General features: G+C 39.1%; 1 protein-coding gene across 3 annotated transcripts in view; it reads right to left on the reverse strand.

Moving 5' to 3' along the window:
- Positions 1–12848, reverse strand: part of LOC128639180 (uncharacterized) — an 80116-nt gene that overhangs the window by 38222 nt on the left and 29046 nt on the right. For all 3 annotated transcript variants that reach the window (XM_053691403.1, XM_053691405.1, XM_053691406.1), the window contains exon 3: positions 2549–2690. In XM_053691403.1, coding sequence (XP_053547378.1) covers positions 2549–2690 — 142 coding nt within the window. The remainder of the gene's footprint in view (positions 1–2548; positions 2691–12848) is intronic.

A 12848-nucleotide genomic window follows, 5' to 3' on the forward strand; every position in this document is an offset into this window, starting at 1 on the left:
TGTCATATAGTGTCATATAGTGTCATATGTGTCTTTAGATCAAAACAATTATTTGCCTTTATTGCTTGGTGGCCTTTAATCACAAACCAACTTTCTAAATATATGAGTTTTAATTTCACAGTTGTTTTTAAAACTTTTTTTCTGCCCTAGTGGAAAAACCTGAAGGTTTGGCTGAAATAATTGTGGTCATTATGGTCTAATTCTCTGAGAGTCAGTAATGCACAATAATGTTGAACTGACATGACTTTACATACAGCTTTTGCTTCAGGGGAAATTCTTACACAATATATTGGTACTGAGCCATTATTAGTGGCAGAGACTTCTTGTCAGTGGCAAAAAGCACATACAGCCAGATTACGAGTTTTGCGTTATGAGGGGTGCAGTACTAACTTGCACGTTATTCTCACCGCTCACTTTCCTACAGCGCTGGTATTACAGGTTTTTACAAACCCGGCGTTAAAAGGCAAGAAGTGAGCGTAGAGCAAAATTGTGCTCCATACCGCACTCCAATACCAGCGCTGCTTAAGTCAGAGGTGAGCTGGTTATACATGCTTGTGCACAATTTCCCCATAGACATCAATGGGGAGAGCCGGCTGAGAAAAGTCTAACACCTGCCAAAAAGCAGCGTAAATCTCAGTAACGCAGCCGCATTGATTCCTATAGGGAAACACATTTTATGTTTACACCTAATACCCTAGCATGAACCCCGAGTCTAAACACCACTAATCCTACACTTATTAACCCCTAATCTGCCGCCCCCAACATTGCCGAAACCATGCTTATTAACCCCTAATCTGCCGCTCCGGACATCGCCGCTACCTACATTATACTTATGAACCCCTCATCTGCTGCCCCCAACATCTTCGACACCTACAATATATTTATTAACCCCTAATCTGCTGCCCACAACATCGCCGACACCTACATAATGTTATTAACCCCTAATCTGCTACTTATGAACCTCTCATCTACTGCCCCCAACATCGCTGACACCTACATTATACTTTTAAACCATAATCTGCTGCCCCCAACCTCGCTGACACCTACATTATATTTATTAAACGCCTAATCTGCTGCCCACAACATCGCTGACACCTACATAATGTTATTAACCCCTAATCTGCCGCTCCGGACATCCCCGCCACCTACATTATACTTATGAACCCCTAATCTCCTGCCCCTAACATCGCTGCCACCTACCTACACTTATTAACCCCTAATCTGCCGCTCCCAACGTCAACGGCATTATATTATATTTATTAACCCCTAAGTCTAACCCTAACACCCCCTAACTTAAATATAATTAAAATAAATATAAATAAAACTTACTATCATTAACTAAATAATTCCTATGTAAAACTAAATACTTACCTGTAAAATAAACCCTAAGATAGCTACAATATAACTAATAGTTACATTGTAGCTAGCTTAGGTTTTATTTTTATTTTACAGGCAAGTTTGTATTTATTTTAACTAGGTAGAATAGTTACTAAATAGTTATTAACTATTTAATAGATGCCTAGCTAAAATAAATACAAATTGTCCTGTAAAATAAAACCTAACCTAAGTTACACTAACACCTAACCTAACCCTACAATTAAATAAATTCCCTAAATTAAATACAATTAACTTAATTCAAAACAATTAGCTAAATTACAACAACAAAAAACACTAAATTACAGAAAATAAAAAACAAATTACAAGATCTTTAAACTAATTACACCTAATCTAATAGTCCTATCAAAATAAAAAAAGCTCACCCAAAATAAAAAAAACCCTAGCCTAAACTAAACTACCAATAGCCTTAAAAGGGCCTTTTGCTGGGCATTGCCCCAAAGAAATCAGCTCTTTTACCTGTAAAAAAAAATACACACAACCCCCCAACAGTAAAACCCACCACCCACACAACCAACCCTTCAAATAAACCCTAACTAAAAAACCCTAACTTAAAAACCTGATAACGCTGCTTTTCACTATAACGCAAAACTCGTAATCTAGCCAATAGTTAAAGGGACATTAAACACTAATTACATGCTAGATAGAATGATGCATTAAAAGAAAAGATTAGTCCATGACTAATATGTAGATGTATTTTTTAAAGTTTCATTAGTTGTTTAAAAAGTGACAAAATAAGTGTAAAGTTTTAGTGTCTATAAAACACTGGGAGCTGCCATGTTGTAACTTGTATTACCTTCTCAACTGTGGCCAATTAGGGACCGTTATAAATAGATCACTAGAGTGTGCAGCCAATGGTTGTGCTGGATTTAACAGTGTTCTGCACTTCCATTTCTAACAGGAACTGAAAAGCTCACAATTTCAGAATGGAATTACAGGCAAAGAGGACAAAATAAATAATGAAAGTATATTGCAGAGTTGTTTTATTATATACAATTTATCATTTTATATTACCATCTCAAAGTGTTTAATGTCCCTTTAATTCAATGCTGGAAATTATTGTGATATACTGTGTATTACAGTAAACAAATGGATATACAAGTTTCATGATTTCATTTCTCTTCATTCTTTAGAGGACAGTAAGATCACTTGCCTGCAGGTTATATATATGCCAGTCTGCTGAGGGTGGTCCTTCCCTGGTATGGTCTTCTTCATACAGCCAGTTTGCAAAAAGCTCCAAATAATTCTCAGCATTTGCCAAACTGGATTCTGGAGGTCTCAGTGTATCTGTTTCTCTGTAAAGAGATTTGTAAATAAACATTTCTTCCACAATACAGAGCATAACTGTGACACCTAATTCTATGTGCAAAATGAGTAGTCATATTACATGTTGTAATTTAATTACTTGAGGAATTTCCATTCATAGAACTCTATTCCTAGGATGCAGTTATAGACCAACTTTATAGAATGTCTGAACTAGAGCGGCTGTGATATTATCATGCTTAGTAATCATAATTAATCTGAATCATAATATTCGGGTTGCGCTGGTATTATGAGTCGAAAATAAATTGTTATCGCTCCAGCGCTAACCCGTCGAGCGCAAAAAGCCAAACTTACACTATTGCGCGTGCGATAAGCTATTCACCTCATAGAAGTCTCACTGCTATACTTACTATTTCTGCTGCAAATACCTCTACCTATACAACCAAGCACTGTACTGGCCTTACTCACTGCAATACTTACTATTTCCACTGCAGATATCGCTAATTCACTACCTGTACAACCAAGCACTCTACTGGCCTTACTCAGTGCAATACTTACTATTTCTGCTGCAGATATCTCTGACTTTACAACCAAGCACTGTACTGGCCTTACTCACTGCTATACTTACTATTCCTGCTGTAAATACCTCTGCCTTTAAAACCAAGCACTGTGCTGGCCTTACTCACTGCAATACGCACTGTACTGGCCTTACTCACTGCAATACTTACTATTCCTGCTGTAAATACCTCTGCTTTTACAACCAAACACTGTACAGGCCTTACTCACTGCAATACTTACTATACCTCTGCCTTTACAACCAAGCACTGTACTGGCCTTGCACACTGCAATACTTACTATTCCTGCTGTAAATACCTCTGACTTTACAACCAAGCACTGTACAGGCCTTACTCACTGCAATACGCACTGTACTGGCCTTACTCACTGCAATACTTACTGTTCCTGCTGTAAATACCTCTGCTTTTACAACCAAACACTGTACAGGCCTTACTCACTGCAATACTTACTATTCCTGCTGCAGATACCACTACCTATACAACCAAGCACTATACTGGCCTTACTCACTGCAATGCTTACTATTCCTGCTGCAGATACCGCTACCTATACAACCAAGCACTGTACTGGCCTTACTCACTGCAATACTTACTATTCCTTCTGCCGATACCTCTGCCTATACAACCAAGCACTCTACTGGCCTTACTCACTATTTCTGCTGCAGATACTGCTATATACAACCGAGCACTCTACTGGCCTTATTTACTGCAATACTTACTATTCCTGGAGCAGATATCGCTACCTATACAACCAAGCTCTCTACTGGCCTTACTCATTGCAGTATTTACTATCCCTGCTGCAGATACCGCTACCTATATATCCAAGCTCTCTATTGGCCTTACTCGCGGCTGCAGTTCTTACTATTCCTGCTGTATTATACAACCAAGCACTCTACTGACCTTACTCACTGCATTACTAACTATTCTTGCTGCAGATACCGCTACCTACTAATACTAGATTGTTTACCAAATTTCATAGCATCTGAAATATTAATTCCCAAGTCATGTTTTTCTTTTGTAAAAGTCAGAAAAGGGCAATTGAGTCTGTAATTAACCTTTGTATTATATTTTCTCAAATGAGGTAAATTTGTACTTTTTGACATTAAACTTTAGATCCCTTCTCATTGAATCCTTCATTTAAGTTCATACAATGTTATTATGTCAGTTTGTTAGTATGTAACTAAATCTAGTGAATCCAGCAGTCTCAGAGAGGTAAGTGATTGATCTGTTTATATTTCTGTGTAGGAAAAAGAAGAATGGATTATGATAATATGGAGACCCTGGCAGTGTTAATTTAGTCGACTAAGAATTTTCGTCATAATTTTCATAAACAACACTTTTTCAGTGACTACAACTAGACTGAAACTAAATAAAAACTAGTTATAATGTCTAAAACTATAACGAAAATCTATTGACATTTTAGTTGACTAAAACTAGACTAAAATGTTATGTAGGGACAGTTTGGGATGAAATCCAATCAGAACTAATCTCTTTGGACTTCCAGTCCTATACAGACGGCTAAGTAATATGTGCAATGGCATTACAGCTAATACAGTTCTTTTTAATATTTTAGAGTTGCACTTCTGCTTAAAAAAAATAAAGAATGGCATAAGCAAGTTGTTATAATCAATGCATATCTAATTACTGGCCCTTTGTGGAAAATATTTTTTTTTCTTTATGAGACTTGGTTTTATTTAAAGACATTTTATATATAACAACAGTTTAATCTGTGTCTGTATTGCATGTTCAAACCTTAATACCATAAGTAATAACAGGTTAATATTTGTTTTCTCCGGAGTATATAATGAGTTTGGAAATTCTAGAGAGATGCCTATATAATGCATTACACTTTAATTAAACCCACTAGATTTAGTCGACTAAAACAAACAATTCAGATGACTAAAATACGACTAAAACTAAATGGCATTTTAGTTAAGACTATGGGGGAGATTTATCAAACAGCCGTACTGCTTGCTCCGCACAATGTTTCCGGCTCGCGGGTAACATAAGTTAATAAGCAGCAGTCGTAAGGTGGCAGACTGCAATTATCCCGATCCGATCAGGATGATTGACACCCCCTGCTGGTGGCTGATCGGCCGCAAATGTACAGGGGGCAACATTGCACAAGCATTTCACCAGAAATGCTTGTGCAATGATAAATTGCAACAGCGTATAATGTCGGCATTTAGAGATGTCGGGCACCTGCCATTTGTTAAATCAGCCCCTTTGACTAAAACTAAATCAAAATTTGCTGTCAAAATTAACCCTGGAACCTGGGTATAAGTTCCCCCCATAAAGAATTTCTCCCCTGATACTGCGCGTTGCTATTTGCTCCTCCTGTTGTGATGTTTTGGTTGCAGACCTAGAAGCTATTATAGTTTATTTTCAGCAGAATAAATAAGCACATTTACAACTAGTGTAAGAAGGAACGTTTTGTAAATTAGCCAAGAAGAGTTTGTATAGCTAGTTAAGCCCTGAATGTAGCCATGCAACAATACAACTCACTTTCAGTCACTCAGATTTATTGCTGGGAGGGAAAGTACAAAATACTTTAGCTTTCCAGAATGTCTATTCATAGCCCACACCCAGAAAACACACATTTTTGTTTCTATTGTTTGACTGCAATACATATAACTTGCATTGCCTTTCTGCGGGGATTCCTCACATTTCTATGTGATTAGTCAGTAAGTGGTCTCCCAAATGTCCAACCTACTAGAGACAGAAACACGTTGTGATTGAACAAAACTCCACCCAAATACCAGATGCTCATGAACATGAAAGAAATATTTATGCAGATAAACCTTCTTTTACTCACGGTGAAAAGCTCCTCCTAAACCCTAAACGGAGGTGAGCAGGTATTGTAAAAACATTTTACATGCAAAAAATTTAAATTGCTTTTAAAACCTATCTGTACTGTAATTCTTGGTACTCAACATCCTACAGCCACAGGTCTTTGTTTTGTTTTTCAGTATGGCCAGTTAGTCGTGTGTTATTTATAATGTACTGAGTGTTCTTGATATTGTGGCAAAGCAAAAGACCTGTGTCTGGAGCAGACAGACCATATGAAGAGATCACAAGTAGTGTAACTATAACACACACATACCGAAAGAGAAGCGCTCTACCAGGAACAAACAGCTCAGTTCTATAGCAAATTACCACCTAGCAGCAGTCTCTTACTTACTATAACACACACATACAGAAAAAGAAGCGCTCTACCAGGAACGTACAGCTCAGTAGCTTGTTATTGTTGGTGAGTTACCACCTAGGAGCAGTCTCTTACTAAATATAACACACACATACAGAAAGAGAAGTGCTCTACCAGGAACGTACAGCCCAGTAGCTTGTTCCATGACAAGTTACCACCTGGGAGCAGTCTCTTACTTACTATAACACACACATACAGAAAGAGAAGCGCTCTACCTGTAACGTACAGCTAGGAGCAGTCTCTTACTTACTTTAACACACAGATACAGAAAGAGAAGCGTTCTACCAGGAACGTACAGCTCAGTAGCTTTTTGTCGTTGGTGAGTTACCACCTGGGAGCAGCCTCTTACTTACTATAACCTACAGAAAGAGGAATACTCTACCAGGAGCGTACAGCTCAGTAGTTTGTTCTACTGAGAGTTACCACCTGGGAGCAGTCTATTACTTACTATAACACACACATACAGAAAGAAAAGCACTCTACCAGGAGCGTACAGCTCAGTAGCTTTTTGTCGTTGGTGAGTTACCACCTGGGAGCAGCCTCTTACTTACTATAACACACACATACAGAAAGAGAAGTACTCTACAAGGAACGTACAGCTCAGTAGCTTGTTCTATGATGAGTTACCACCTGGGAGCAGTCTCTTACTTAATATAACACACACATATAGAAAGAGAAGCACTCTACCAGGAACGTACAGCCCAGTAGCTTGTTCCATAGCGAGTTACCACCTGGGAGTAGTCTCTTACTTACTTTAACACATACATGCAGAAAGAGAAGTGCTCTACAAGTAGCGTACAGCTCAGTAGCTTGTTCTACTGCAAGTTACCATCTGGGAGTAGTCTTTTACTTACTTTAACACACACATACAGAAAGAGAAGCGCTCTACCAGGAACAAACAGCTTGTTCTATGACGAGTTACCACCTGGGAGCAGTCTCTTACTTAATATAACACACACATATAGAAAGAGAAGCACTCTACCAGGAACATACAGCCCAGTAGCTTGTTCCATAGCGAGTTACCACCTGGGAGTAGCCTCTTACTTACTTTAACACACAGATACAGAAAGAGAAGCGCTCTATCAGTAGCTTTTTGTCGTTGGCGAGTTACCACCTGGGAGCAGCCTCTTACTTACTATAACACACACATACAGAAAAAAAAGCGCTCTACCAGGAACGTACAGCTCAGTAGCTTTTTGTTGTTGGTGAGTTACCACCTGGGAGCAGTCTCTTAATTACTATAAGACACACCTACAGAAAGAGAAATACTCTACCAGGAACGTACAGCTCAGTAGCTTGTTCTACTGAGAGTTACCACCTGGGAGCAGTCTATTACTTACTATAACACACACATACAGAAAGAAAAGCACTCTACCAGGAACGTACAGCTCAGTAGCTTTTTGTCGTTGGTGAGTTACCACCTGGGAGCAGCCTCTTACTTACTATAACACACACATACAGAAAAAGAAGCACTCTGCAAGGAACGTACAGCTCAGTAACTTGTTCTATGACGAGTTACCACCTGGGAGCAGTCTCTTACTTAATATAACACACACATATAGAAAGAGAAGCACTCTACTAGGAACATACAGCCCAGTAGCTTGTTCCATAGCGAGTTACCACCTGGGAGTAGTCTCTTATTACTTTAACACATACATGCAGAAAGAGAAGCGCTCTACAAGTAGTGTACAGCTCAGTAGCTTGTTCTACTGCAAGTTATCATCTGGGAGTAGTCTTTTACTTACTTTAACACACACATACAGAAAGAGAAGCGCTCTACCAGGAACAAACAGCTTGTTCTATGACGAGTTACCACCTGGGAGCAGTCTCTTACTTACTATAACACACACATACAGAAAGAGAAGCGCTCTACCAGGAACAAACAGCTTGTTCTATGGCGAGTTACCACCTGGAAGCAGTCTCTTACTTACTATAAAACACACATACAGAAAGAGAAGTGCTCTACCAGTAACGTACAGCTCAGTAGCTTGTTCTATGGTGAGTTGTTATCTCGGAGCAGTCTCTTACATACTATAACACATACTTTTCTTATATACAAACTCATTTTGCTCTCATTCTCACAAACGCTAGTCTGCATAAGCAAAACATATATTAGGTGTTAATGTCTTATTAACTCAATGTGATCAGGGGGATCATTGGGATCCCATATTTGTGGCTGATTGTGCTTGATATATTGACCTGTTGCTGAATATTATTCTGAGTAACATACTGATTATATTGCGGTGTAATGTCTGTTTGGTTGGTTATTCTTCTTAATGTATCTGATCCATTACTGGTTGTCTGCTGTCTTAAACCCATTACCATAGCCCTAAATAACAAGATACCCATATAACTACCTGTAGCAAAAGTCCAGTAGTTTGAGGGACAATTAACTATGGAAGGATATTGTTGGAGATTGAGGTTTAGAGTTACAGTTGGGCATTTCTGCTAAGTTATGGTTACAGATAAGGTCAATGTCAACCAACTCCAGTCCTCAGGACCCTTAACCAGCCAGATATTACTAGATATAGCCAGATATATACTAGTTATAATAAGATATTATTAATTTAGAGTTACAGTTAGGTACTGGGGCTAAGTTTAGGGTTACAGGTAGGTACTGTTGTTAAGTTTAGGGCTACAGTAAAGTACTGGTACTAAGTTTAGGGTTAGAGTTATGTACTAGGCCTAAATTTAGAGATACAGTTAGGTACTAGGGCTAAGTTTAGGATATAGTTAACTACTGGTGCTAGGTTTAGGCAACAGTTAGGTACTGGGGCTAAGTTTAGGGTTACAGTTAGGTACTGGAGCTAAGTTTAGGGTTACAGTTAGGTACTAGGGCTAAGTTTAGGGTTACAGTAAGGTATTAGGGCTAAGTTTAGGGTTACAGTTAGGTACTGGGGCTAAGTTTAGGGTTACAGTTAGGTACTGGGGCTAAGTTTAGGGTTACAGTTAGGTACTGGGGCTAAGTTTAGGCAACAGTTAGATACTGGGGCTAAGTTTAGGGTAACAGTTAGGTACTGGAGCTAAGTTTAGGGTTACAGTTAGGTACTAGGGCTAAGTTTAGGGTTACAGTAAGGTATTAGGGCTAAGTTTAGGGTTACAGTTAGGTACTGGGGCTAAGTTTAGGGTTACAGTTAGGTACTGGGGCTAAGTTTAGGGTTACAGTTAGGTACTGGGGCTAAGTTTAGTGTTACAGTTAGATACTGGGGATAAGTTTAGGGTTACAGTTAAGTACTAGGGCTATGTTTAGGGTACAGTTAGGTACTGGGGCTAAGATTAGGGTTAAATTTAGGTACTGGTGCTAAGTTTAGGGTACAGTTAAATACTAGGGCTAAGTTTACTGGTGCTAGGTTTAGGCAACAGTTAGATACTGGGGCTAAGTTTAGGGTAAAAGTTAGGTACTGGAGCTAAGTTTAGGGTTACAGTTAGGTACTGGGGCTAAGTTTAGGGTTACAGTTAAGTACTAGGGCTACGTTTAGGCAACAGTTAGATACTGGGGCTAAGTTTAGGGTAACAGTTAGGTACTGGAGCTAAGTTTAGGGTTACAGTTAGGTACTGGGGCTAAGTTTAGGGTTACAGTTAAGTACTAGGGCTATTTTTAGGCAACAGTTAGATACTGGGGCTAAGTTTAGGGTTACAGTTAGGTACTGGAGCTAAGTTTAGTGTTTTACAGTTAGGTACTGGGGCTAAGTTTAGGGTTACAGTTAAGTACTAGGGCTACGTTTAGGCAACAGTTAGATACTGGGGCTAAGTTTAGGGTAACAGTTAGGTACTGGAGCTAAGTTTAGTGTTACAGTTAGATACTGGGGATAAGTTTAGGGTTACAGTTAAGTACTAGGGCTATGTTTAGGGTACAGTTAGGTACTGGGGCTAAGATTAGGGTTAAATTTAGGTACTGGTGCTAAGTTTAGGGTACAGTTAAATACTAGGGCTAAGTTTAGAGACACAGTTGGGTACTAGGGCTAAGGTTAGGGTACAGTTAGGTACTGGGGCTAAGTTTAAGGTTACAGTTAGATACTAGTGCTAAGTTTAGAGACACACAGCTAGATTACGAGTTTGGCGTTATGAGTGAAAAAGCAGCGTTATGTTTCATAACGCTGCTTTTTCCCTAACGCCGCTATTACAAGTCTTGTAGGTATAGGTGTACCGCACACTTTTTTGGCCGTCACGCAACGTCAGTACCGCACTTTTAAAAAAGTCCTTTTTCAATGGGACTCCCATAGCGCCGGTATTACAAGTTTTGCTGTGAGGCCAAAAAGTGAGCGGTACACCCTATACCGTCAAGATTCGTACTGCCATCTAAAGTCAGTAGTTATGAGTTTTACGTTACAAAGCTGTACCATAAAACTCATAACTAAAGTGTTAAAAAGTACACTAACACCCATAAACTATCTATTAACCCCTAAACCGAGGCCCTCCCGCATCACAAATAATAAAATAAAATAATTTACCCATAATCTGTGGCTCCTGTTAATGTCTTATTAACTCAATGTGATCAGGGGGATCATTGGGATCCCATATTTGTGGCTGATTGTGCTTGATATATTGACCTGTTGCTGAATATTATTCTGAGTAACATACTGATTATATTGCGGTGTAATGTCTGTTTGGTTGGTTATTCTTCTTAATGTATCTGATCCATTACTGGTTGTCTGCTGTCTTAAACCCATTACCATAGCCCTAAATAACAAGATACCCATATAACTACCTGTAGCAAAAGTCCAGTAGTTTGAGGGACAATTAACTATGGAAGGATATTGTTGGAGATTGAGGTTTAGAGTTACAGTTGGGCATTTCTGCTAAGTTATGGTTACAGATAAGGTCAATGTCAACCAACTCCAGTCCTCAGGACCCTTAACCAGCCAGATATTACTAGATATAGCCAGATATATACTAGTTATAATAAGATATTATTAATTTAGAGTTACAGTTAGGTACTGGGGCTAAGTTTAGGGTTACAGGTAGGTACTGTTGTTAAGTTTAGGGCTACAGTAAAGTACTGGTACTAAGTTTAGGGTTAGAGTTATGTACTAGGCCTAAATTTAGAGATACAGTTAGGTACTAGGGCTAAGTTTAGGATATAGTTAACTACTGGTGCTAGGTTTAGGCAACAGTTAGGTACTGGGGCTAAGTTTAGGGTTACAGTTAGGTACTGGAGCTAATTTTAGGGTTACAGTTAGGTACTAGGGCTAAGTTTAGGGTTACAGTAAGGTATTAGGGCTAAGTTTAGGGTTACAGTTAGGTACTGGGGCTAAGTTTAGGGTTACAGTTAGGTACTGGGGCTAAGTTTAGGGTTACAGTTAGGTACTGGGGCTAAGTTTAGGCAACAGTTAGATACTGGGGCTAAGTTTAGGGTAACAGTTAGGTACTGGAGCTAAGTTTAGGGTTACAGTTAGGTACTAGGGCTAAGTTTAGGGTTACAGTAAGGTATTAGGGCTAAGTTTAGGGTTACAGTTAGGTACTGGGGCTAAGTTTAGGGTTACAGTTAGGTACTGGGGCTAAGTTTAGGGTTACAGTTAGGTACTGGGGCTAAGTTTAGTGTTACAGTTAGATACTGGGGATAAGTTTAGGGTTACAGTTAAGTACTAGGGCTATGTTTAGGGTACAGTTAGGTACTGGGGCTAAGATTAGGGTTAAATTTAGGTACTGGTGCTAAGTTTAGGGTACAGTTAAATACTAGGGCTAAGTTTACTGGTGCTAGGTTTAGGCAACAGTTAGATACTGGGGCTAAGTTTAGGGTAAAAGTTAGGTACTGGAGCTAAGTTTAGGGTTACAGTTAGGTACTGGGGCTAAGTTTAGGGTTACAGTTAAGTACTAGGGCTACGTTTAGGCAACAGTTAGATACTGGGGCTAAGTTTAGGGTAACAGTTAGGTACTGGAGCTAAGTTTAGGGTTACAGTTAGGTACTGGGGCTAAGTTTAGGGTTACAGTTAAGTACTAGGGCTATTTTTAGGCAACAGTTAGATACTGGGGCTAAGTTTAGGGTTACAGTTAGGTACTGGAGCTAAGTTTAGTGTTTTACAGTTAGGTACTGGGGCTAAGTTTAGGGTTACAGTTAAGTACTAGGGCTACGTTTAGGCAACAGTTAGATACTGGGGCTAAGATTAGGGTAACAGTTAGGTACTGGAGCTAAGTTTAGTGTTACAGTTAGATACTGGGGATAAGTTTAGGGTTACAGTTAAGTACTAGGGCTATGTTTAGGGTACAGTTAGGTACTGGGGCTAAGATTAGGGTTAAATTTAGGTACTGGTGCTAAGTTTAGGGTACAGTTAAATACTAGGGCTAAGTTTAGAGACACAGTTGGGTACTAGGGCTAAGGTTAGGGTACAGTTAGGTACTGGGGCTAAGTTTAAGGTTACAGTTAGATACTAGTGCTAAGTTTAGAGACACACAGCTAGATTACGAGTTTGGCG

The sequence above is a fragment of the Bombina bombina genome, chromosome 8 (genome assembly GCF_027579735.1).
Source record: "Bombina bombina isolate aBomBom1 chromosome 8, aBomBom1.pri, whole genome shotgun sequence".
Lineage (NCBI taxonomy): Eukaryota > Metazoa > Chordata > Amphibia > Anura > Bombinatoridae > Bombina > Bombina bombina.